The sequence below is a fragment of the Lingula anatina genome, chromosome 2 (assembly GCF_051362555.1).
Source record: "Lingula anatina isolate TDL-2025a chromosome 2, LinAna3.0, whole genome shotgun sequence".
Taxonomy (NCBI): domain Eukaryota; kingdom Metazoa; phylum Brachiopoda; class Lingulata; order Lingulida; family Lingulidae; genus Lingula; species Lingula anatina.
This window is the reverse complement of record NC_141768.1, coordinates 4,476,462-4,502,669: the sequence shown is the minus strand read 5'-3', so window position 1 is coordinate 4,502,669 and position 26,208 is coordinate 4,476,462. Positions and strand designations below refer to the sequence as shown.

Below are 26,208 nucleotides of genomic sequence, written 5' to 3'. Positions count from 1 at the left end.
GGAGTTAACAACAATTTTCCCATACTTACCAATGGTTAAATGAATCCATTTTGACATTCAAAGTTAGTCCCTGGTTTTTTTTCTAAAAAGATTGCTTTTTGTTATAATCTCTTAAGAGATAATAACAGAGTATAGCCATCAATGGAGGTCACGTGGTCTAAAGACAAGATCAGATATCAGAATAATAGCCATAACTGCCGTTTTTGTGGTAAAACAGAATATATTATATTTCTATGAGTTGTTCACAATGTTTTTATTGTGAAGTATAGATCTCATACGAAGAGTTATTATCCCTTTAATTAAAAGCAGTATAGTCAGTCCACTACCAGATACAATTAGTATTTTATCAAAGGCAATAAATTATTTAATTTTATTTCTTGGACCGTCAAAGACAGATTTTCAGCAAGAAAATACCGACTAAAAATCTGTCGAAGGAAACTTGCTGCCAATAATGTATTTATCGTCATTGAATTATCTTGCAAAAAGAACTACAAATGCTGAATTCGGCCCTCCCGTGGGTACAAGGTCTGTCATTTTCATTTAGAAGGGTCCACCAAATGATCACATTTCAGAGGAGACGAGGAGACAGAATGTGTGGCACCATCACCCTGCTCATGTTGCAGGAATTCCGTTAGTTGTACTGAAATGATGCTGATGCGAGACGCAGAAGACGCCTGACAATGCATTGTCCATGGAATGAGCACAAAATTGTATGCACTCTCCCCCCCCCCTCCCCCCCCCTCCCCCATCAGCTTCAATGATTTTTTACACTGTCGAGCGAAACTTTATTTTTTTATCCCATTCCCATCTCTTGAATACGTCAGGGGTTAGAGTAATCCGACTGTCGCTGTGTATCTATGCATAAAGACACTAGAGAGAGCGAATTGAAATATAAGCAAACGGGCGTCTTCGTTACGCAATGTTAATGACATCTCGTGGTCAGGTTTCTGAGGGATGTGAACACCTCAGGCTATTATGGGATAGGATGACATTTGGTGTGGATCGTAATAGACTCATGAATACAAGAGTAACAAGGACTTCCCCCACTTATCTGTTAGCGTTGAATGACGAAGGTGCATCAATTCACTGGTTTTAAGTGACACTATTGGAATCACATTTCTATGATATTAGCTACGGGGATGGGCTGATAAAAACAGGTACAACGTCTATATTAGATATAAATATCCCGCGGGTTTCAGGGAATATGTAGCAGCATCTTATCACTGGTTTTGTTTTTAGTGTCAGTCTCGCACAACTAGGACCCAAAATAATGATCTATCCTAGCGAACAAGAACCCAATCCTTCTGTCTTCATCACAACACTTGGTCCGCAAGCTTTGCCATGCGGCGGAATTCTTTACTTCTTCGGAAAGAAGTAAATTTTATTTCCGCTGTCTTCGAATTGCAATCATACATCTGAGTAGACGGCGTCAATTGCTGAAACTCTATCTTTCTGACCATGAAGATACCCTGATTTTATCTTTCAAAGACAAACAGTTCTGCCCCTTTCAACTTCCCGACATTTGCTTCATTTGTGATTTCTCTTCACCGATATTTCCGAGACGACTTTTTGTTCGAGTAATTTTTATAAGGTCCATATCTCTACACGTAAAAAATTATTATACACCTGAACATACCAATGGTTGACCTTTAACTCTTTATCTCAGTTATAATATTATATGAATATATTTCTATTTTGTATTTGTTGCAATAAATCTTCTAGAAAGTAATAGTATATCTCTCACGCACAATGGTGTTGAATAATAAAAGAAACACAGAAAACATTCTTAGCGCTGGCTGAACTATCACAGATAAGTTCGGAATTATTCCCGCTATTATCAATCAAAAACTAGATACACGACCGTAAAACCTTTGCTGGTTAACACTCACAGGATGCTCCTCCTATCTTCAAATAGTCGCCTTAAGAATTCTAATGTACTAGATGCTATTAAGATTCACGGTAGCACACAATGGCTCCAACATTTTATGGGGCGCAGTTTTTCAAAAGCCTGTTTTCCATCCTGCTGTTTCCAGTGGTTTATGTCTTTTATATGTGAAGTGATAGATTTCATCGAACAACTCTCCATTCTTTAAAATGCAATTTACCTTCCCGCCTTACTTGTTGATTGAAGGAGTCCGATTTGAAAAACATTTTTTCCTATTCTGCGATCATGCTTAAATTGCCTTTTTATTTGTATCCTATCCTATTGTATTCTTTTGTTTTTAATCATAGACCTACTTCTTTTTTTTTTACGTTTTTTAAAACGATGTGAATTCTGCTTGTTATCACGCTAATGTCCAGACTGCGGGGCTGTCGGCGTTTTATTCCTGTGATACATATTTCATTATACATATATTTTACGAAAATAACATAAATGCACTAGTACATCACACCCCGTCACCTTCGTGTTTGTTCTCTATATCAACTCTTACGCGTACTCCACAGGTGTGGAAATGTTTTAATGACACAGCGGACTGTGCTAAACACTGGTTTTCTAGTGCCGACAACACGTCTATTTAAATCCCCTATAATTTAAGGCTATCAACAGCAGCTACCTTTTTTACCATATATTCCAGTTACACGCGATCCGTGCGTAACTTGGGGCAAAGGTCCCATGTAACTAGCTAAATCCCTCCCCTGGTTCACTGACGGTTGTGCTTAGTGCAGGGGCTTAGTGGTTAAACTTGATATCAAGATGATTTAAGGACTGGATTCAGGTACCACTGGAAGGATATTGGAGACAAAAAAAACTGAAACTTGATGAAGTAATTCAAAAATTCCTTGCTTTGATGCATAATTCAGGAGTTGAAAAAAGAAATGTACCTCGGAGTTAGTCTACCGCACAGTCAGTTCTTTTTGGGCATGAAATAGAAAAACGCTCTCGCTTAAAAAGGAGGATCAAAAGTAGTACGTTTGTATGTCAATCAAAAGAACATTATTTCTATCTTCAAACTGCATATCTGATAGAAATAAGCAACCGCATGGTCGGCGACTTAGCATGGTTATATACCGTTCCTCACTATTGAGGAACCCAAGGTTTATTGTGAACGGCGATTGAGACCCCGAAAATAAGAGGTAGTCGAGAGGAGCAAAGAATTCATGTTACACATAGTCTCCTCTACAGACAAATATCTGTAACTTTTCCTCGGATACATGAATAACTGATTCGTTTTCTTCTTTCTGCTTTTACAATATATTTCTCTCTTAAAAGATATATAGAAATATTAGAAATTTGTTTGTTTGTTTGTTTGTTTTTATCGCGTTATTTCTTTCATTCGATTCAGTTCTGAGCACAGTGCATAGTTAGTTACCGCGCCCTTCTTCTTATATCCCATCACATTGATCTACAGAGCAGCACTGATGTTCAGTCTTTTGTATAAAAATGACGGGAACATCAAATTTCGCATTTGCTGGACTGAGCCTGATACTCTCCAGGTCAACCGTAACCTAACTGCTCATTTCACCACATTAGAAGATAGTAATTGTCGTAAAGATGTACGTTCGTCATTTTATGCATTTATTGTTACTATGTAGGCGCCGAGTTTTTTATCATTCCACGTTTTCCAAGACAAAAATGTATTAAAATTTCAAGTTACTTGATTTATTCAAATTAATGTAAGTGCTAATGTTATTTGCGGTTAAATTGGTGAAATTCTTTACTCTAACTACATATTTGTCAACATATTTGTCTAATTATCCTTCGGACCTTGAACCCAAGCCAATTTCGGAGCACTAATTTCTTCCCATTCGGCATTGCCCTCACAAATCAACACGAGATAACAAGTTTGAAATAGGATGAAACTGTTGCATTGTTCTTTAAACCTAACGGCACCGTGCCCCTCGCCCTGACGAGTGAATCTCCGCCCACTGAGACAGGAACGATGTACTTGAGAACGAGACCCATTCATAGCTTGAATACAAACTCAAACTTTTCTACGCAACACGCGGAAAGAAGATCAGAGGGGCTGAATACATAAGATCCACTTGACTGCCAACTCAGGCACAGCATACTCAAATACTACAGTATCACTCTCGCAACTCCGAAAACCAAGTGGTCAAGGATTACTGGTCTTTAGTGATTGTTTTGGTATAGTCAAGCGCCAGTGTAGTGGCATGATGAATGACCAACAGTAGCCACTGTCACGGCAACTCTGTGAAAGGTAATTCAGAGACGGCGACTGTATTTCATCCCCTGTCAACCATAGTTGGCTGCATAGTGCTACCAGTCAGTTACAAAGCCAGTGACTTGACGCCTTCATGAAGATTGATGCTGGAGCGCTATGAATCGCTAGAACGCTATTTCAAAGCAGCAAAAAGCGAGTACTTTTATTTTACGCATTTTGTTTTGCATTTAATGTGGAAATATGGAAATAAGTGCAGTTTGTGAGTTTTCGTTTAATTCAAACGAGGAGAAAACGACAGATAGGATTAGAAACGATTCTGAAAGTCAAACTTCTGATGGCTCAGAGAGAAGTGGCAGTGAGAAACGTAAAGGGAGCTCTAAAGATGATTCTGGTGCACAATCGATAGAAGAGGGTCAGAGACCCAAAAGAAAACGAAGAGAGTGCAAAACTACTTCGGAGTACAATTTTAGATATTCATCGATAATAAATCGCATAAACACTGAACGCAAGAGGAACACTCGGAAAGAACCGAAACCAAAGTCAAAGCCGCCGCCGCTCAGCAAATACCGCCGCCGCACCGCTAACGCCAGGGAGCGTGATCGGATGAAAGAAATGAACGACGCTTTTGAGACATTACGCACCGTCATACCGTCATACCCCGTGGGCGACGACGGTCTTAAAGTGACAAAGATCACCACACTGAGACTGGCACTGAATTATATCAAAGCTCTTAGAGATACTTTAGGATATGCTTCATCTGACTCTCTAAGTGACCAGTGTTTAAGCCCAGGGAGTTCGGAAGGGGGCGCGGTCTCCCCTCTGCCAAATCACATCCCCCCTCCCGATGTCGAAATGAGGTCACCACCAGGCAGTGGTTTGGACTCAGAAGGTGAAGCTATGGTCATTTCGTGATAATAATGTAATGACACTTCTCTACGATTATCCAAGCACTCTGTGACTGTGACTTGTTCTTTCGGATCAATCTGATTAACTTGGTAAGCTTTTTATTGGGTCCAGATTGGAGAGCCTATAGGCCATGTGTTGAGAAGTCAAGTGCGAAGGGGGCTCTGATCCCCCTGTTCCCGTAACGAGATACCTGCCTATTGAAGGTATTGATGAGTAAACAATGTTTGTTTTAAATATCACCTCAGAGTAAAACAATTTTCGACGCAGGTCTAAGAAGGCGGCAACTTCGGACGCTTGTTGTTGTGAAAAGAGAAAATGACCGAAAAACGTTTTTTTTTTTCTTATTCTTTGAACCACATATCACATCATAGTACAGTTAAGGGACATGTTATGAATAGAATCATATCTTAAACATGTTACGTACTTGGACTTTCTTACGTACATGGACTTTCTCTTATACTCAGGTGTATAAGGAGTGCTCAGGACACAATGTCATCTTCATCATTAGGGCCTTATATATTGATTGTGGCTCTTTTTCACTGTATATAGCAACTCTGGAAATATAAACGTATATAGCAATTATCAATAGAAGTCAGATTTTCAAAGAGTGGAGATAGGGTGACATGTTTATTATCACGTAGGAGTGGAAGTTTTCAATAGACAACATTGATAAGCGGAGAGTCATCGATGTTAAATATACGTTACTCAACAAATGCAGTTTCACATACATCGTCATGTGGATTCGACACGCACATAAAACACTATGGACGGACTGACGATACTATTTGACCTGAAATTAACATTGTTGAAACGACGTCAACAATGCAGTGTAATGGACCTTTGCACCAATGAAACCATGGTCCTTTAAAAGCATCTGCATTGCGACTGTCCATTTCAATGTGACGCCAATTATAATGTTTGCACACTGAAAATGTTTGGAAATGAAACGTAGGCAGTAGTTGAAAAATCTAGAAACTGTAAATTGCAGATTAGCAATGAGCTTCATTCTGATAGTATTTAAACTAAGCACAGGCGGTTATAAATTTGAAGATCTAGGATGTGGGCCAAAGCTGGGCAAAAGTTTTCATACCCAGTCAATTTTAATCTCTTTTTATTCGAAATGATAGAAAACAGTGGATTCGGCAAATATAAATCAAATAAATGAATAAAATAAAAATTAATTAATTAAAATTAAAACTGAATTAATAGAGTACATTTAATGGTCGGTTGATGGTTCTACGGGAGTGCTAAGACACAGACCAGACCCCGTCGTGCCTGTTGTCATCGTCAAGCTCTGTCAGACGTCTGTTGACATTCCAGCAAATAGCCATCTCATCATTACCACACACTATGACAACACCATTGTCTACAAGCAGTAATGCTAACCGTTTGGGAGTCTACGCGGTCCACTTTAAAATCAATCCACAATGAGAGACGGAATCAGAAGATTAAATGTCTGGCCATTCCATTTCGACTCCATTAACTAATTTCGACTCTATTTCCCTGCTTCCTATCTGAGTTCCATTGCGGCACCGAAAGTGCACGCCGGCGCATTTATTCGAAGGATTTCGTTTTGAGTGTCATCGTATCTTCTTATCAGGCTTACGTGAAGGGGTCTTGAGAATAATGCGCTTGGCGCATGGTGGTCTCTCCTGGCAGAGTAATTGAGACCCCCCCCCCCTCCTCAGCACCTTCCACAGTCGGAGATGTTTTCTTCTACTAAGAGCAGATAAATTTGTTTAATTGATATAAAGACTTCAGAATGTGCATTTGTTATACACGTATGTCCTCGTTTTCCAATATTCGCGTTCTGTTCTTAATTCTCTGTTTCTTGACAAAAGTTCATTTTGCTATCGTTGAGTAATCATATTTATCTAGCATAGCCGTGTTACTTGATCTCTTCTATTTACCCACTAAGCTGAAACAGCGAGAGGAGGAAGCTCTGCTATTCATAAATAGATACTGCACTTTACAAGGCTGATAGTCCCACTCATAGCTCTAACTAAGCGCTCATCTAATTCAGACATTTCATGTACTATAAAAGTGCGGTTGGAACTCCATCGTAAAAGACACCCAAGTCCCATTTGATTGTGGGTTCCCATTGAATGAGATATGCAGCCGCTTGACCCGATTTGACCATGTACTTGAGCTCAATGAATGATGTGACAGTGCTCTTACTTTGTTCCTCCGCCTATTAGTACCAGATATACATAAAACATGGTGTAAGTGCATGTCACAGATAATGCCGCACGGGAATGCTACACTACTTGAAAGCACTGGGTTCCCTCGCAAGCTCAAGTTCTCTGTGCTATTTCGTTGTCTGGTTGAAGTAGCCCAGTTGAACCTACTCAAATGACATGTCCTTCGTGTAGTCTCCTCTACAGACTAAGTTTGAGGTATCTTTTTTCTTGGATTAATCATTGGCTCATAAAATTTCGACAATTACACATTTTAGATAAATGTTAATGTTGTTCTTCTTTCATACTCTTGAAAAAAATCATTATGCTTGATTTGAGCCCCCTACAAAACTATCCTCTGCGATGAGAGTGATGACGTCTTTTATTTTATTTTATTTTATTTTATTTTATTTTATTTTTTTTTTTTGCACAATTTCCTTCTCGAAAGTAAAGGAATTCACCACAGGAAAATCTGTAAACATCTAGTGAAAAAAATTCTCTGTGACCCTGGTAGACGATTCTGAAAAACAATTTGATATATTTATGAATATTTCATTAAATAATATTCATTACATGCTTAACTGACAGGTTTGACTTACGTAGAAACTGTGTGCATTTATTATTTTCCAACATCATGACCACCGTGACAAACCACTTTGTCACCTTTAAAAGTGCATGATATCACGATATTTCAAAAGACCCAAATCCAAAAATAGACTCAACTTGAACTTTTAATTAGTATTTATCACAACATATTTCGCTTTTGTCATACCACTCATATACATTTTCTTACTCTTGAATAGATTGTCATGGTTTTGGACTGGTATGTAAAGGAACAACGACCTTTTAATGTACAGACATTTGTGAATAATGCTGCGCTCACATCCGTTTTCACTATAATGGATTTTACTTTGAATATGACCGAGTAAAAAATTAAAAGGTATCGATTCACAACAGAACTTACGTTGAAAGTCGGTCTTAAACAGTGAAAGCTTTAGTCTACTTTGAAAGAGGTAACGTCGGTAGCAGTTTGCTTAATATGTTTTTTTTTCCAGAAAAAGAAGCTAACGTTTTAGACAGAGGGTGCTTCTCAGTACCAGGATCCCTGCCTCGACAACTCTTGGGCTGCACTCTTAAAAAAATAACTGAAAGATAAAGTTTTGTAACACAGCTGCGAAAAGGGTGAACTTGGTGTACGAATTAAATAACTGACTAATTAATTAGTTTGTCTATCAGTCGAGTGTAAAATAAAAACTTGACTAAGTCAAAATTGGTGTGAACAAGACTAGAAAAATTAGGAACTGAAGACTTTGGTGACATAATCCAAAAGTGTCCACCTGGGTCTTTGTCAACAGAGATGATGGATGACGCTATGTGCTCAGCGGCAAAAGGAATCCGTTTACACCTCAAAAGAGAACTGGAAGAATTTGAAGTTATGAAGTCGGGCCGGGTTTATTCGGTTTTAGCGAAAAGAGTTTTGGGTCTAAATTCCGGAAGCAGACACGTTCGGTACAGCCCTCTGCTCTCTTATTCCTCCTATATCAGAACTGTGCAGTCAGTAAAAAGGCATGTTCAAAAGTTCAAACACCTACTAATTCGCTTCTTCTTTATTATTCGTGGTGCAACAGCGAGCCCAGCTACTTAAGGAGACATTAAGATATTTGTCCACTTGGAGAGCATAAAGATTGTGCCAAATGATTGTGATCGACGTTGTACTCAAACTTTGGAGACCTCTTACGGGTATTAGGTTCCTTCGCTTAACCTCGTGATCCTGTGTTGTTGACAGATCACGGTGTAACGATATTTCTGTTTTCGTGGATCTGTGATACTTTGTCAACAAATGTGGCTATAGACCTGCCAGCGATCTGTTTCCTCCGTCCTTGTTCAAGTTCCCCTCTCTCGTGACCCTGAACGACTGCCAATGCGAGCGCGATAGCGCTTAATTGCACGTTATAGGTTTACACCAAATATTAGACGGTATATTTTCCTTAATCGTCACTGATATCGCATTCACTGCATCGATCAGTTTTGACTTGATATCCACAATTTAATATTCAATTTCGACTAAAGCTCTATATTCTTTGAATTTATCCCATTTTCATTTATGGACACGACTTTGCTGTGGTAAAGAATAATGAAAGTTTGGACGCTGAGTGTGACTCGATTCTGATATATAAGAACGCAGGCAGGTGTAAGATGAAGCGTATGTCACGGACCGTAATGACCTGATGCACCTCCTCGCCTATTTAAAAAAGATCAAAGAAATAAATATGCTACCCCTTTCACCAAAGATATTAACCTAATTACGCAGATGCATACAGATCTAATTTTTGGGGGGTTCTAATATGTTGGAGGTGGAGTTTATATATTTATGGTGTGGCCATGAGATCTGTTTTGTTATTTCATTTGATACAAAACTACTGCAAACAGAAAGACAAAATTGATTGTAAAAAGTAACCCTCTTTACGTTTTTGAAAACCTTTGCTGGGAAATAATAAAACAAAGTTGTGACATTATTTTGCGCGTTTTTAACCGCATTATAATGCACTTCGCTACTTCTGTGGCTAAAATTGTACGAACAATTGCTTTTAAGAAGCCAGGGTAATTCTGCCCTTTTTACCTTTTGTCCAAAGTAAACGTGTCTCATCTCATTTAGCCTTGAAACATACATAAAAACTCTAAATTTAGGCTGTAATTATTTTTGAAAAATCCCCATTTGTATTTGAAATAAATAAAGCTCGTTGCACCCAATTGACCTGCCTGGTGCAAGAAACTTGGGAGGACTTTCTGTGGTACATCTGGATGTTTTGATTTTTTTTATACTACACCGTACTTATTGTACACTTAGACACCGAAAGGGTAGATCAAAGTGACAAGACACGCGGACAATTAAGACCGACTTCAGACAGGTTACAACGGGTCATTTATAACACCAAGCTTCAACACATCAACACAAAACAATCTAAACCACATGTATCTCCAGTATTCCGTCGGATAGCCACGTATCGCCTTGTGCATGATTTCCACAAAAAGCTCAATGAGACGCAGCGTTCTTTAGGAGCCAGACATAAGAATCACCGTAGCCTTCATCCCTAAGCATACACAGAAGACAGCGCAATATTGAACCTAGTAGATTTGCAGTCAGACGGAAATTAAGTGTCAACATTGACATCACTTGGCACTTTATTTGCCCGATTTAACTCATTTTAGTCAATGCTAGTGATATCATTGCCACAAAGGCACCGCCAGACACAACAAGCAGTAGCATATATATGGCTGCATTCAGCTTGGAAACACTTCTTTTGCTTTTCCACATAAAAATCACCCAACTATACCAACCAGCCAGGGGCGTGGCCGTGCCCACACCGCTATTAATTCACGTGCATGCAATTTTCGTTGCCTTCATTAGACACACTATCAATGGCATTCCTCTTCGTGTCTTCGCTTGCACTAGGCCTACCTACACGTATACATCTAGTTTCTTTTATCCTTTCAGACATCAGCACAAATTGTGAAATAATGTCAACGACTCCAGCGCAGAGAACACAGTTTGTTAAAATATTACGTTAACCATATACATGTACGTGTTTATACAGTAATGGTCAGTAGGGATGAATATCCCCTTCATACGGTCAATTATGACCATATATGCCGCTGTTTTCTGCACATCTTTTGGGGGGTGACACAATTGTGAGGCGAAATTTCTTAACTTTGTCTGGTAGGTAAAACGAGACCCAAAAGTTGTTGGTTACTTTCAGTTGGAAAATTTATACTACGCCTTATAGTTGTGAAGCACGAGCCACTCAGTAATAAAACTGCAAACCCCGCCCCCGTTTTCGCTGCTTTCCTGAATGACCTAACCCAACTTCAGCCCGAGATAAGTGCCCTAAACAGGCTTTTGGGGTCTAAAATGGTGGGTCAAAATTTTGGCAGCGCCAAAAAAATGATAACCTGATGCTATAAGTTTCTGGGACAATGAACAGGCCATTAAAATAGTAAATAAATTGCTACTGAATGCAGTGTGACAGTATACAAGTTCCCTCTACCGGTTTTCCAGAATTTCATAGCATCTTCCCTTTATACTGTTGCAATAATCACTAGTAATTTATTTTTGTAGTGTAATTTAAGCACGCGTAAAAGCCATTAAGCTCGCAGCCGACATCCAGATGTGGCGCCTTCAAAAAAAGAGAAAAAATGAAATAAAATAAAATAAAATAAATATATATGTATATATATATATATATACATATCGTTTGTCTATGTGTTTGTAGTTGGCAACGTACCAAAGGTCGTTATGGTTAATGCAATTTCTTTGACTGCAGTAGAATTTACTTTATTATTTTAACCTTATTTTTTTTTATTCTGTTTTTGAATTTATTCTTCATTGTTATCTATGCGCACTGACATGATCATGCATACATTTGTGCCTTTACGACAAATGCTTGCTTTTTTATTCAACATAAAGAAAATACCCAGGTTCCCCCAGAGAAAATTGAAACTTCTTTTCATTGCAAATTTTTGTGAAAAAAAAAAGATTGATATCTTTTCTATTCACATTACACGTATCATAGCATGCCTCGCTGCACGTGCAAATAACCAAGTGCTATTTTTAAATAAAAAATAAACATTTGCGTGATTTTTCACCTAAGCTTTTAAGACATCAATATCATATTCTTTTCGCATAAACAACAAAAGGTATAACTGTCGAGTAGCAGTAAACATTACAAGATATAAGATATTTGCTGTCAAGGTCACTTGGACAGGGTATACGCTTCCATAACTGAATGTGACATACTTTTAAACAATCGCCAGGAATTCCTCTACCTATTCTTCGGTGATAATACCGTTAATGAAATTACTCTATATGTAAGTGGCACGCTCAATTCCACAATATCATCGTGTGTGTTTTATCGTGATTTATAGATCTAACAAGCAAGAGAAATATGTTAAGCGTTCTCTAAACAAATCTTTTAATTCGCACTGTTGAGCCCTTAAATAATTTAATGGTAAAATTTGTTTGCTGGTAATAAAGAAACCTTGGAGATGTAAAATTTCATTTCATCTATTTAATTCTATTTATTTTCTATTTATTTCATTCTATTTATGAAATATGATTAGCTGATTGCTGGCAAGGTCGCGTGGGAACGTTTTCTAGTTTAAAATTCTGCTTCTAACTGGGAGGGGCAGAAATCTTTACATCTTCCAAGAATAAACATCTTCAACCTCAATCGCAGCAGCAGACATCAGTGATGGCTCACTTGGACTTCAGTATTCCCAGAAATATCCACCTGTCACTGCACAATGACGACCAAGACAATTCGCAACTGTACGGTAAGTTTATACATTTTAGTCCTAATGCGGGGACTGCATGAAGTGTAATCCTCGATTACTTTAGGCCTATACTACTTACCTGGGACCCAACTCAACATGTTACGTTCGATCCTAGTATATGCTTCTGCATCCTTTCTAAGTTTGAATATTCAATTCCAGTGAAAAAAAAGCGCTTTATCTAGTGAACATATATAAGAAAGATTTTATTGTGTGATTTTACCATGATATTTTGTGTGCGATTTTATGTATGTATTCTTTTATAAATTTCGCCCCTGAGGTGGGAATAAAAAAATAAAAAGTAAAAATAAGAAAAAAAAATAAAATGGGAAAGCATGTTACGTGACTGTTCAACACGTGTTCCGTGGACTGTTTTGAAGCTTGGCACTGTGAAAAGAACTCATACTGTTCATGGTATTGTGGCGTTTTTGGTTCATGCAGCAACATTTTACATTTCCAGCATCTATGTTCATGGGTGACGTGCACATCAGGCGTCGTTCAGTGATGTCCACCCCTCCTGTTGTCAATGCCTGGCCCACGCTTTCTCAGACTGGTGCTTGGCTGCATGGAGATGACGAGGAATCAGTGGTCATGACCCAAGTGCCAATAATCCCCAGGCCGTCTTCACCATTCCCCTTAGGTGGCACAATGTCTAAAACCTCCGGATCCAAGAAAAGAACAACTCCGTCATCAGCGTCATGCGAGGTGACCAAAAACAAAAAGACGTAATTTTTGTTCAAGAAGGTTTGCGTTTATCGACCTTTTTTAAGTCGCAGTGCACGTGTTCTGCTTTTTTTAATAGAATTTTTCTATAAACATATGTTGGGTCGAATAGAGAGATCCATCAGAACACAATTTTATGTTTATTTGATAGTCAACTAAGGAAGCCTCAGAGTGTTTGTTATCTTTGTTAAACTAACAAATAGAAATAATATTTCATGCGATATTTTAACTTTCAGTTAAATACTACAGTTGATTTTCCTCCCTTTTTAGCAGAAGGATTCTCATCCTCTAATTAATTAATCTAAATCAATTTATTGATATTCCAGAAGTCAATCAGGTCCAGTCCCCATACTCGCGAAGACGCCACAATGATGGCTATAGCTCTGAGAAACAGACACCTGTACAAGCACACTGCTACTAGTTTGATCACCGCCACAGTCAACGATATCTGCCTTTGCGAGCAGCGATTGTGTTAGTTTGGATGGGCTTGCTCGTTATGGATTACATTATTTGGGCTATCAACGAGCTTTCAACGGACCGGAGTAACGCAATTAAGGTTAATAAAAAGTCCGCCCTCCTTTTAGTTATAATAGTTAGGGTTAGCCTTACCTAAGTGGGTCAAAATCTAGGTCGAAGCTTACTTGTACAAATGAATGGGAAGTGGACTCTCTTTCACGGGGGACACCCCGTCACATTACTCCGGAGGCACTTGAGAAAACTTTGCCACCAATAATTTCCAACCTCACTGGGCAAACACGCTTGACTACTGGCCTATTTTGAAGTGGACTTGTACCGGTATTTGTCGTAATCTTCTGCACATATGTAAATAATTATACATACGAACTGGAAATGCATATTGTGTTTTCCCCTCATCGATAACGCTATGTACAACCTCACATCGTGTTGGACTCTATTCATGGCGAACTATGTAACATGTATTTATCATTACACTAACCACAATTCAATGACTCGTTACTAGTTATGTCAGTCATTTCTTCCCAATCCTGTCAAATATTCCACCGCAAAATGTAAACCTTCATATTTGTTCACGGCTCAAACAGTTACAGGCCCGTAGCCAGGGGGTTCGAAAGAACCCCCCTTTTTGTTGGAAAAAGGTCCACTCTGGGTAAAATTTGACCTAGATACATGGGGATTACATGGTAAAAGGTCCACTTTTTCATAAATAAGAACCCCCCCTTTGAAATTGCTGGCTGAAATTGCCTGAAGTACCATCTCACTTTGCATTTTTTTTAGCCAACGTAAAAAAATGTGTCGATGTTGTCTTTCGTTAGTTATAATTTTTCCTACAGGAAAACTGATGTATTTTTCACCTTTAGGTGCATATTTGTTAGTAGCTCAGAGTAATATCTGACGTTGATCAGGTTGTTTATAAAGATGGCAGTCATGTAAGATATCATAACTAACACAAGCAAGTCGATAAAAAAGTTTTTCATATATAGATACGTGTATATATCTTTAATTCTATTTACAAAACACTTCATTGGCAAGAAACTGAACAAATCAACAAATGGTGCCCAAAACTCAACAACATAAATATTCACTTTCTGAAACAGCACAAAGCGCAGAATGCTTCTCATCTATTAAGTCCTGTTTATCATCCAAAAAGTCACCCTGTAAAAAACTGCATTTGCATGAAATGTTACAAAAATGAAACTATCACTGCTGTTGCTACTATTTTCAAAATTGTAGTAAGTGCCATGGTGTGCTGGTATACGTATGCATATTTTTTCCTACAAATGCTCCTGCTCCGTGTTTCTGCTGCATGTTCTGAGCTGGTCAGGGAAAAGAATCCTTTGCTCTGGTGATTTGTTCAGTTTTGTCAACCTTGTTAAAAAGTAAATTCTGGTTTATTTACTTTACAAGGAATCGAAAATTACAAGCACTTGGCAGGATTTCCATAGCTTTCGTCGCTGTGTGAAGATTTTTCTCCATTTTCCTTCAAACAGCCAACAGAAAATATTGTCTATCATCTTGGTCTCTCTTAATAATACCATGCCCTCCTTCCTTTTGTATTAAATCCAATAAAATATTCACTTCCCAAGATGACGACACCAGCAACAGCCCCTACAAGTCCACCCCTGCATAAATGTTTTGCAACAGGTTTGAGACCACTGTGCTTTAAAGCCTCTGAAAAATTCAAACATGCATACTTTAAAATATTATCTTTTTACCAAGTTTCAGAAAGCTTTATGAATAAATTTAAAGTAACTTTCAAGTGCTACAACCAACTGGTCATTCAGCATGAAAAAACAAAAGCTTCATACTGAAAAATACAAATCCTGAACATCAAAATGTAATGAATTCATCAGCTAAAATGCTTTTAAAACTTCCAATTATACATAACTTAAATGAAATGGTCAATTTCTGATGTTTTTTTTTACTTCTTATCACGAAGGTTAAAAAAGTCCTTACGTGGCAATGAATACAGCACCCCTGTGGTGGTTGCTGCTGTCATTGTGTTAATTCCATCATCATCCTGAGACAACAAATGCTGCCTTGCAAGACCAAATAAAGTCCCTACTCCACTGTATAAAAATGCTGAAATACAGAATGACACAAGCTAAAGCATTTCTAGAAAAAAGGACCATTTAAGATTGTCTTTAACTGCAATTTTAGTCTGGTTTGAACCTGAAATGAGCATGTCACATGTGATGCACAGCAATTTCAGACTCAGTTTTGGGAAAACCCAGGTAAAAAAATCAACTTTTAAAATTAACCCTCAATGTTTCATTACATGAATCTTAAGTTTTATTTAAGGAATCCATAAATATAATACGAAGACAAGTACCCAACTGTTGTATAAATCCAATTATGTCTGGACAAAGCTAGTGGACAAAACTAGTGCAGCTAAGATTGTATTTAATCAGTTTATTGATTCTTATATCAGACACGTCTGTTGAAAAAAAAAAAAAAAAAAAACAGGACCTACCTACAACACCACATTTCTTTCCCCACTTTCCTCCATTGTTAAATACTATATTTGAAAACCTGAAATTCAAATATTCTATGTACTGAATGCATATGAATACTGTCAAGCCTTCAGGGGAATGTCTGAGTTGACTGGATAGTTGACTATATGTTTATCCTTACAAAAATGAAAAAGTGAACTTTATAACAATGAAAATTTGTAAGATATGAAAACAAACTCTCAGTTGCTCTATCAATAATGGTGTTTCTGTACAATTATGTTCCAATCCTTGCCTACTTACGTGGTTTTTAAATGTTTCTCTCCAGATCTCAAAATTTCTCTATTGCTTACTACACCTCCAATACTGCCCAGTACACAACCTGGAAAAAATAAGAAGAAAGTAAGTTTGATAAATGACTGTAATTTAAAAGATCTACAGAGTAAACTGATCCAGAGAGAAAAAAATTCACATTATCTGCATTGGCTGGAAATGGAGATAAAAAACATCCTGCATAAAATATACAAAATACTTGATAAATCTTTATCAAGCATATTATTACTTTCTTAATACACTGTTTGACTTCACAGGATGCCTACCTGCCATAACAGATGATCCAATTTGTAAAAATGCAAGTTCAAAGCGACCTCTAGTTTGTTGTGCTCCTTCTGGTACAATAAATTCACTACCCTGTAAAAGAAATTATTAATAAAAAAATAATAAACAAGATGACAATGCTACTGAAAAATGTGCTTGTATGTGTACACTGTGAATCTACATCAGTCTTAAAATATAATGTAGGGCTATGATATCTGTATCAGTGGTTAGAACATCTATTTAACACTTGGTTTAGTGAATACTGAGTGCATGGAGTCATCAAATAGACTGAGTAGTAATTAGGGGTGTTAGCTTTAGGATGCAATACCTACCGGTGTCATATATGAAGGATCTAGATTAAAATACTGTGGATAACTAGGACCTCCTAAAAGCAAAGAAAAAGAAAGATTGGATTTGTCAGATGCATATATAATATGGGACTGTCTCTTACTGGTGATAGGACACTGCAAAACTTGACCCAAAACAGAATGTGCTATTCAAAACCTGTAGCACTGGTGACAAGTCAATAGTTTCTAGTATATTTTTCTCATATATGGAAGACCTTTGGATGTGTTCAGTTTACTTTGCGATTGAAAAGTTGCAAAAGATTGTTTCTAGATAATACCGATAATAACTCAATTCAATACTCATACTGAAAATTATAAAATAATAATCATAAAAAAATAGGAAATTTATTCAAGGTTAGAAACGATAAATTAAGGAAATCAAGTAATGTGAAACTTGACATATGTTGCTGCTTAAATGGTTCTCACACAGTGAAGATACCAAAATCTTCACTTTCATACACTGACATGTGCTGTACTACATATCAAACTGTCATCAGTAGTGCTAGCCCTCGAGTTTTGTGCTAAACCCGGAAACACTCAATTTTTATTTATTTATCAATATTCCCTCTCTATATCTTTATTCTTTTTAGAAGAGAGAGGAGTGGCAGAGTGTAGATCAAATCTAACATGCCTTTGCTTACATATTTATGTAATTACTTATGTAACTGTGGTTCTTATCTATTTGTGTGACTACCGTATGAAGATTTAATGTTCTTGACTGTGGCTTATTTTTGAAGCTAACGCCCTGATGAATGTCATGCTACAAATCTGTGCTGTGGCAAAAACGTTTTAAAAGACCGTCAAAGTTCCGAATGTTATAACTACTACCATTCTCTTGAAACTAAAAAAGAAGTTTATGTTTATGTTCAAACACTCTACTTTTATAGTAGGTTAAGATATGATGAAACTGAAACCGCGATTTCTGCAAATCGGTGCACCGTCAGGGAAAAGCCAACGTCGTGGAAAACGTGACAACTTACGCAATACACTTCACTTGTGTCTTACCTGGACTGGAGGGTACATTTGGCGCGAAAAGACCTCCGCCAAACAACTGACCCCCTCTCCGATCATCTGTCATCATTTTTCCCTCTCTGTGTTAGAAATATCACTTAAGAAAATGGAAATATTGTCGTCGGATGTCACCGCATGTACCAACGAGGTTACTACCGCACCTTACACGCATGCGCGGACGCTCTTGGTGACCTTGACAAGATGGTCCAAAGTTGCCGGTTTTATATTATTTATGCATTATCTTAAAATTTCCGATGAAAGGAGTGCTAACTCATAAATTTCTAATTAATATTTTGAATATTAAGTTTTATTTTCAAAAACAACTTATTTTGTATTACTTAATGTTATATAATATGTTTTCGGCATGCATTTTGGTTTGTCTTAAATGACCTAATTCGAGAGCGAGACTTTCAAGCATGGACCATGTGTTTTAATAGTCCTGAAAAAAGGTACGGAAAGCTTAAAGTAACTAAGGTGAGAAATTGTGTTTTAACGTTCTAATAATTATTTTACTTTTCATGCAAGTTGTTTGAGAACTTTTTTTTCGTATCTGAGGATCTGATTTGTTTTTAAATTGCCATAAGTTTTGTCATGTTGAAGTTGATGGAACATACTTCTCTTAAGTCGATCTCTAATCTTCAAGATGCTTACACTTCTGGCCTTTTAATTCTTTTGATTATGTATTTTTTGTATGGGTTTCAATCGTGCATTGTGTAAGGTTTTATGAATGATACTCCTTATAGTAACTCCAAATGTTACTGTTAATATTAATGAATATTAGCATTAAATAATCATCATTTTATGTCAGTCAATCCCTAAAGGCACATTATTGTGATTTTAAAATAAAGAAAGTGTCCCTTAGGTAAGAAGTAGACTATGCCAGATTTACCCCCCCCCCCCAACACACACACACACACACACACACACACACACACACAATTTATTTCCTCTGGGGGTCTGGTGTGGGAGGAAGCAATTTTCTCCTATTTGTTTGAATTGTTGAACAACCTGTCTCAATCTACACTTGGATTTGATTATTTATCCCATTTCTAATTTAATGCTATCAACTTAGTACTTTTATATGAGGTGTTTTATAGAATATTGCAGACGCATACTGTATACCTTTTAAGAAAGAAAATTTAAATTAAATTATACTGTTTTATCATGCATTTATGTTTTTCAGACCATGAATGCACGCTGTAGCTTCTAAGAACTATTATAATATTAATATAAAGAAAGATAACAGACAAGGACATGGATTTTAAAACGCCACTGACGGTGCCTCTTGATAAGGTTGATGTGTGTCCTATGGAAAAAGCTGGTGAGTGTTTGATACAGCCGAACAATAAACACATAAGTGCAATGCAGGAAACAAGAATTGTTGAAGAACATTTGGAAGTTAAAACAACACATGCAGTTCCTGCAGTTGCCACCAAAATAGTTTCAAATGAAAGTGATGCTGTAATGGAAGAAGATAATAACCAGGCACTCATAAAACAGGAAAATATCATTGAGGAAGATCAAAACATTGGATTTGACTTAACAAAAGTCAAAACAGAGAAGGAAGATGGATATGAAGAAAACACTGGTGAACACAAACCAGTAGAAAACACTGACTCAAAAACAACAGGAGCCAACTCTTTTCCAGATGTTTCTTGTTTAAGTTCACTGCCTTTGACTGATATAAAACAAGAGAATGATATAACAAAACCAGAGGGACACGGGTATGGATTGCAAGAGGCAGTGACTACATCAACTCACCACGTTTCCTCTGTAACAATGGATGGCTTGGGTAAGGTGACTGAGGATACAGTTGCAGCACAACCAATGTCAGCATCTTGTAACGACAATGTTACAGTTGCAGGTAATTCTAGAAACATAGTTGGTACTGAAAGAACTGAGAACAGTAATAAGGTTATTATGATTGCACAAGAAGACATAAAGAAGGAAAATGGTGAAGAAAGTGTTCATTTTAAGTTGGAACCTTACCAAGAATCATTTAGTCAGTCATCTGGGCACATTTCTTCTATGACATTTGAGAGATTGGTGCAGACATCTGGGGATGCGGTTTCTACAAAGTTCACATCTGATAGCAATGAGAGTGCTGCAGCAGAGGATATTTCTGGGAACATATCTGATACTGTAGGCACTGAGAACAGAACAGATGTTTTTCTAAATACACAAGCAGAAATCAAGGTGGAAGACGGTGAAGAAATTGTTCATTTTAAAGTTGAACCCTCCAAAGCCAATGCTGTTTACAGACAAGAAGATACAGAAGACAGCAGTTGTGATAGCTCAGATAGTACTGACTCTGATGACTCCTCAACTGACAGCAGGTAAACTAATGAAAGTGTGCTGAACTAGATGAAAGCAACCTAATTATTGTGATTTTGATGTCTTCTCTCGATCTCCATCCTTGTCTCTCTCATGCATGCACATATGCATGCTTACACAAACACTTATTTTGAAGTTAAATGTGAACTAGCAATAAAGAGAAGGATCCTCACTTCTTACTTGTTGATGTTTTATAGGACCATACTTGTTGACAGGATTTTACCAGGCAATATTTTCTTCAGACTTTGGTGTATTTGATTTTGTCTTGATTTTTTTCAGCGATGATGAGACCTCAGACATGGAGATACCTGAAAAGACGTCCACCAGTAAACCCATTCCTGTCAAAACTAAGGGAGAATTTACATTGGAGGTAAAGTTCACGTCAAGGCATCATGACACACATTAAGTTTGAATGCAGTTTTATGTTATCAGTTTATAAAACGTTAAAAAGAAAATATCATAAATGTTTTGATTAGGAATTGATTTCAACTATGGTATGTGGTAAATATGACAGTAGTGCATCATATTTTTTACCCACTATAAATTTTTGCTTTTCTGTATGTGTGATACATATATAACACTTTTATATTAAGTTCATACTTATTAGTAAAAGTGTATATTTTCCTATTAAAGGGCATCAATAAGAATTGGTTCTTATGATCTAACTCAGTTTTCATGTGTTTAAGCCAAGTTGTTTTGTCTTTGTCAGGACCTGCCTCCTATTGAAGAACTGAAGATAGATGTGGATGACACTGTGGTCATGAGAGAAATTGGAAAAGTGTCTCAAATTCTTGGAACCCTTGGTGAGTATAACATCATCATCATCATCAGGTCAGTTCTAGCATGTGATATGGTACTTGGCAGAATTTTACAGACACCAGATGCTTTTTTCACACATTATGTTTATGTTTTTTATCACTATTATTCAAAAATTGTGTTTGAAATGTTATGTTTTTTTACCTCTGCTAGAGTAACCTTTCTAGGTTACCATGCTGGGAATTTGCAGTTTAGTCTCTAAACACAAGGCCCGCAGGGGTCATGCATCAGTCACTTGTCCTAGCATTCGAGTATAAGTCCCATCTATTGATGTAAGTGTTTAAAAGGGAATAGGTCCTATCTCTCAGTGAGTCTGTAAAAGCATTTACCAAAGATGAAAAGCAAAACACCCAGAATTTAGCTTGTATGTGTGACTTATTTTGTAACAAATATTCTGTATCTATTTCTAGTTGTCATCCAGCAGTACCCAAACCTTCCAGCTCTAAATGAGGAAACAGTGCTTTTCATGGAGGGAAGAGTGGTACTAGGACAGGTAGGGCTGGAGACAAAAAATATCTCATTCTTCAGTAAATCAGTCACTGATTATTCCCTTTATCAAAAATAGAAACTTTTTATTCTTTAGTAAAAAAAAAAACTAGAGCTTGCAAAATATTCAGATGTATGGTATCATCATTCCATTTAAGTTTTGTGCAGTTCAGCTTGTTTTAAAATTTGATGTTCCAATTGTTATCTGCTTTATTATCCAATCCCTTTCGATTTGATACTTTTATGTATATCTGTTAAAATATTCTCAGGTTTCTTTTTTCGGTTTTCTTTTTTCAGTTTGTGTGTCTAGTCTTCAATTTTTTTCATGATTGCAGATATTTGAGGTATTTGGCCCAGTCCCTCAGCCTTGTTACTCTGTGCGCTTCAATTCGGCAGAAGACATAGAATCCAAGGGGGTCACCGTGGGTCAGGTGATCACCTGCGCCCCTGAAGTAGAGGACCTAACACATTATGTTTTCGTGGAGCAGCTTAAGAGGTATTGTTATTAAAAAAAATGATTTGTAGGACAGTGTAATCCTCTGCATAAGGGAAAAAAAAAGATTATGCTTCCCTTATACAAAGACTAATTAGTCTACTACTCCCTATAGGATGGTGTTTTAATAAACTTTTGCCAATTTCACTTAGTCCATTAGAAGGCCTTGTTCAGGTTTACATAGCCAAATAAAAAAATGAAAAACAATTTTTGACTGTAGCATAATCATTTGCCACTATCATGCAGCCAAGGAAATGCAGCCCTCGTGTAATCCTACCTACTGTACAGACAAATGGCTAGCGTCCAGGGAAATGTGAAGTGCAGTTCTCCTTTCCATTATATTAAATTACCCTTAAAAACTGATGAAGTCAAAATGATATCAAAAATGCCCTTGGTAATATGTTAACAGCATTTTTTAAACAGTAAAGAACAAAATCAGTCATTAGCATAGATAAGTGTAATATTGGGTGTCAGGACTGGTCATTTTGTAACACATTTTTATTTTAGAATGAAAGGCTCAGATGCATCTTGGGAACATAACAATGAGCCACCACCAAGGGTAAGTGTTATTTTTAACAATTTATTTGTCAAGAAACATCGAGATTTTTGTAATTATATGTCCCTTGTGTTTGACAATTTTTTTAATACCAAAATGAACAGTTATGTAATTATGTGTACTGTGTTTGACTATTTTTCTGTGACCAATAGGCTTGTCAGCCATGTAGTAGTGCATCTTGGTCAACTCGCAGATGAAATGTATGCTGTCTACAGTTTAAATTTCTAGTCATATTTTGGACATGGTTTACTTGATATGACTCACCAGTTGTATTTAAGGATTTAACCATTTAACTTTATTTAATAAGCAATGCTAACTTCTTAGCACTAAGATGAAATAATTCACAGAAGTAAAATTCTATGGCTTTCAGTTTTTGGATTACTCTGATGATGAAGAAGAGCAGCGTATGAAGACCAGGATGCGAGGGCGAGGTGGTGAGCCAGGTAGCGAGGGAGGAGATGAGGCCTCTGATACTGCTGCTAATACACCCAAACGCAAGAAAAATAGAACAAAAAAACAGTGAGTTGTCAATATTACTTTTATCTCCAAATTCTTGAAAAAATGTATTGAGTATTATTGTAACCATCCTCAACCAAAATATTTGACAGTATGCTTGAATTGTGATCAAGATCTGTAGGATTATGTTTCTGATATTTTCTGTCCGAGTCGGCATTCTTTCTGAACATTTCAGAGCTTAAATTTTTTTTACAAAAAGAAAGGATCTAGGGTTCATTATTTTCACTTTGCTAACTTCAGTCCAGGCAGTGGTGACTGGGAGCCAGGGGCATCACAGGGACCTGCACCACCACCACAACAAAGATGGCCGCCCAATCCCTGGAATCAGGGTCCACCAATGAGGGGACCAGCATGGAGTCCCTGGGGTCCCCCTCGACACATGCACCCACGTTTTAGTGGACCACACCTGGGGATGCCACCCAGGCCCAGATCATGGGGGCCAAGACCAAGATATCCTCTACATGGGCAATGGCCCTCACAGGGCCAGGGGCAAAACTTAGGTGAACGGTTTCCAAAAGTTCCAGTTTACACAAGAAATCCACATCCCATGCAGACTGATCCCCAAGGAGCCATGCTTGGTTTCCCACCACCTGTGGGACCTCTGCCTCAGTTTGTGCCCCAACCCCCACAATATATGCCCCCGCCACCTCAATCCAGTGCTCCACAAATGCCTCCCATGACCTCAGTTCCCATGATGGATTCTAGATTTGTTCAAAATGACCAGGGACTGGCCAGTGTCTCTGGCAGTGCTCCAGCGCCACCACCTCCAGTGGTAACTCAGTTTGGAGGTGTCCCATCTTTCCAGCCAGGTCCAGCGTACAGGTGAAAAAATTAAATTTTAGGGTGAACATGTCATTCTAAAGTACATTTATATTATTGAAAAGATTGTATTGTTTCACAAATTTTGAAAAACTTGTTTGTTTATTGAGATTGAAGGAAGGGCATGTTGACCTATTCGTGTAAAGGTAAGGGAGTACATGCTAATGGAAACTATTTCTTGATCTTTGTATGGTGATGTCATTTGTTCAGGTTTTTTTAGCTACATTTAGCTGCTTTTGTTGAATCAACTTTGATGCCTGTTTAAATATGTCAAATGCTGTTGTGTATTTATTAAGAAGAGCCTGATTGCAATGTATTTACCCTCAATTCATGCAGACCAGTTGTCAAGTTACAGCTATACTTGGAGATAGAACTGAAGAAACATGCACACAAATATATTTTGTTAGTTCATCGACTTTGACTTATCCAGTTTCAGGCAGGGAGATTTGTTTCTCTTTGCTTAGGGACTGTCAATATTGAATGACTGTTAGATTAAGAGCTGTGATAATTGCTTTTATGTTACTATTGGAACGGCTTGTACTGGAATAAATATGTTAACAACGTGATCTACATTTGTATTCTCATTACAACATATATATTATGCTATTTTATTTTGCCTATATTATGAAAAAGGACTTCAAGAGGGTTTTAAAAGCATGGAACAGTTTTTCATGATGAGGAGTACTTCTATCTATAATACAAAATGTTCTCTGACATCTTAATGACATGTCAAAGGAGATTTGAGGTCCAACATAATGTCTACAGCTTTTTTTTACCAGTTACATGGTGATTCTAAAAACTATATAGCTTAAATACAGCAGGTAAACCCAGAAACCTGTTATGGTACATCTGTAAACCATGGATTCCAGTATGCTCTATTTTTGCTTATGATCTGTCCACAGAAAGCTATGCTTGAGGTAAACTGGCAGCATTGGATGGCAGATGGCATACTGTGTATCTCTTGAGAATCTTCTATAAGTAATTTTTGTCTTAAATTATATTAAGAAGTTACTTCAAAAGACAGAATAATTTTTATCCGGGCTTTATCAGCTTCAGCAAAAAAGTCTTTATTTTGATCACTTTATCTATGCATATGTTGAAACTTGAGTCTTAAGTACACCTGTAAATACAACCAGTAGTCTTCCAAGTTGCCAAGGCATACATGTAAACTGTGTAAACTCATCATGTAAACCATGCATTAGTCGGATTTTAACTGGGAATAAAAATCAATATGATCAAACAAAGATCAAACCTAGTTTTTAAAGGTGCACAGTGTGGGAATTCCTTAACAATTTTTTTTCTTGAGGAAATGGGTTTTTTTTTTCCAACTAAACAACATTTGTTTCTCCTTTTCTGATACTTGCTATTATCCCTATTCTACACCTGAAAAAGTTACTAAGTTTTTTTACCCATGCTTAAGTAATGGTTTTTCAAAACCCTCCATTCCTTTGAGCTCAATTCTCACAATATGTTCTTAATTCCAGGCAATTTAAAAGCATCAAATGGTTGACTGGTTTCAAGGTTCACTGGGAGGTGGTGGTCAATTTTTTGTAACGTTGATTGACTTTTATCAGCTTAAAATTAATATTATGTTAAAATATGGTCAAAACTGAAAAGTAGTTCATGCACTGAACGTATTTGTAAAATCCTTCACTCTGTAATTTTAAGAATTCCATCTTGTAGTCTTTTTCTGTCAAATTCAAAAATCTGTACAGCTAATAGTAATAAAATATGAACTAACAGTAAATCGTAACTGTTACCTTTAACAAAAACAGCCCTATCTTAAAATCAATTTTATCATCAATTGTTAATTTTTGACAAAAAAACTAATATTTTGAACTTGTTCTTTGTCAATTACATGTTGAAAAACAAAAACAGAAATTGCTCTGAAATACGGATAAATTTTTGGGATCATTGAAAATCTTTGTTTTATTGCTTCACCAAGTTTGATATAGTTCCTTCATCCTCCCCCCCCTTAATCAAATCCATGTCTATTGTCAAGCTGTGTTATGCTGTAATAGACAATGACCAAAGAGGAAACATGTTCC

At 37.1% G+C, this 26,208-nt stretch overlaps 4 protein-coding genes across 5 annotated transcripts; 3 read left to right on the top strand and 1 right to left on the bottom strand.

Moving 5' to 3' along the window:
- The first annotated feature begins 3,384 nt into the window (after window positions 1-3,384).
- On the top strand, window positions 3,385-6,714 carry LOC106180827 (uncharacterized). The gene has a single exon (XM_013564959.2). It carries the CDS (start codon window positions 4,365-4,367, stop codon window positions 5,034-5,036), a length of 672 nt encoding a protein of 223 aa, XP_013420413.1. The 5' UTR covers window positions 3,385-4,364; the 3' UTR covers window positions 5,037-6,714.
- Window positions 6,715-12,182: 5,468 nt separating this feature from the next.
- On the top strand, window positions 12,183-14,541 carry LOC147763340 (uncharacterized). The gene is made up of 3 exons (XM_087004416.1): window positions 12,183-12,538; window positions 12,996-13,240; window positions 13,585-14,541. Exons 1-3 carry the CDS (start codon window positions 12,457-12,459, stop codon window positions 13,732-13,734), a joined length of 477 nt encoding a protein of 158 aa, XP_086860542.1. The 5' UTR covers window positions 12,183-12,456; the 3' UTR covers window positions 13,735-14,541.
- Window positions 14,542-14,692: 151 nt separating this feature from the next.
- LOC106180818 (mitochondrial import inner membrane translocase subunit Tim23) lies at window positions 14,693-18,324 on the bottom strand. The gene is made up of 7 exons (XM_013564951.2): window positions 18,135-18,324; window positions 17,115-17,167; window positions 16,785-16,875; window positions 16,489-16,567; window positions 16,209-16,267; window positions 15,692-15,817; window positions 14,693-15,406 (listed from the first exon to the last, which is right to left on the bottom strand). The coding sequence occupies exons 1-7, from the start codon at window positions 18,208-18,210 to the stop codon at window positions 15,261-15,263; spliced, it is 630 nt and encodes a 209-aa protein (XP_013420405.1). The 5' UTR covers window positions 18,211-18,324; the 3' UTR covers window positions 14,693-15,260.
- A 179-nt stretch (window positions 18,325-18,503) lies between these two features.
- LOC106180862 (uncharacterized) lies at window positions 18,504-24,726 on the top strand. 2 transcript variants are annotated; one of them, XM_013565031.2, is made up of 9 exons: window positions 18,504-18,614; window positions 19,324-20,476; window positions 20,754-20,844; window positions 21,184-21,277; window positions 21,701-21,783; window positions 22,112-22,272; window positions 22,777-22,828; window positions 23,196-23,344; window positions 23,582-24,726. In XM_013565031.2, the coding sequence occupies exons 2-9, from the start codon at window positions 19,395-19,397 to the stop codon at window positions 24,165-24,167; spliced, it is 2,298 nt and encodes a 765-aa protein (XP_013420485.2). In that variant the 5' UTR covers window positions 18,504-18,614; window positions 19,324-19,394; the 3' UTR covers window positions 24,168-24,726. The 2 variants fall into 2 exon arrangements, with proteins under 2 accessions (XP_013420485.2, XP_086860540.1); XM_087004414.1 differs by having other exon boundaries at window positions 18,536-18,589.
- Window positions 24,727-26,208: the final 1,482 nt, after the last annotated feature.

What these genes read in the sequence shown, in the direction of transcription:
- LOC106180827 (XM_013564959.2), top strand. Translation starts at nt 4,365, where the DNA reads ATGGAAATAAGTGCAGTTTGTGAGTTTTCGTTTAATTCAAACGAGGAG.
- LOC147763340 (XM_087004416.1), top strand. Translation starts at nt 12,457, where the DNA reads ATGGCTCACTTGGACTTCAGTATTCCCAGAAATATCCACCTGTCACTG. An exon ending in AGACAATTCGCAACTGTACG is followed by an intron (nt 12,539 to 12,995) that starts GTAAGTTTATAC and finishes TTACATTTCCAG; the next exon opens with CATCTATGTTCATGGGTGAC. An exon ending in CGTCATCAGCGTCATGCGAG is followed by an intron (nt 13,241 to 13,584) that starts GTGACCAAAAAC and finishes TTGATATTCCAG; the next exon opens with AAGTCAATCAGGTCCAGTCC.
- LOC106180818 (XM_013564951.2), bottom strand. Translation starts at nt 18,210, where the DNA reads ATGATGACAGATGATCGGAGAGGGGGTCAGTTGTTTGGCGGAGGTCTT. An exon ending in TGGATCATCTGTTATGGCAG is followed by an intron (nt 16,568 to 16,784) that starts GTAGGCATCCTG and finishes TATTTTTTCCAG; the next exon opens with GTTGTGTACTGGGCAGTATT. An exon ending in AAAGAAATGTGGTGTTGTAG is followed by an intron (nt 15,818 to 16,208) that starts GTAGGTCCTGTT and finishes TCTGTATTTCAG; the next exon opens with CATTTTTATACAGTGGAGTA.
- LOC106180862 (XM_013565031.2), top strand. Translation starts at nt 19,395, where the DNA reads ATGGATTTTAAAACGCCACTGACGGTGCCTCTTGATAAGGTTGATGTG. An exon ending in GAAGAGTGGTACTAGGACAG is followed by an intron (nt 21,784 to 22,111) that starts GTAGGGCTGGAG and finishes TCATGATTGCAG; the next exon opens with ATATTTGAGGTATTTGGCCC. An exon ending in ACAATGAGCCACCACCAAGG is followed by an intron (nt 22,829 to 23,195) that starts GTAAGTGTTATT and finishes TATGGCTTTCAG; the next exon opens with TTTTTGGATTACTCTGATGA.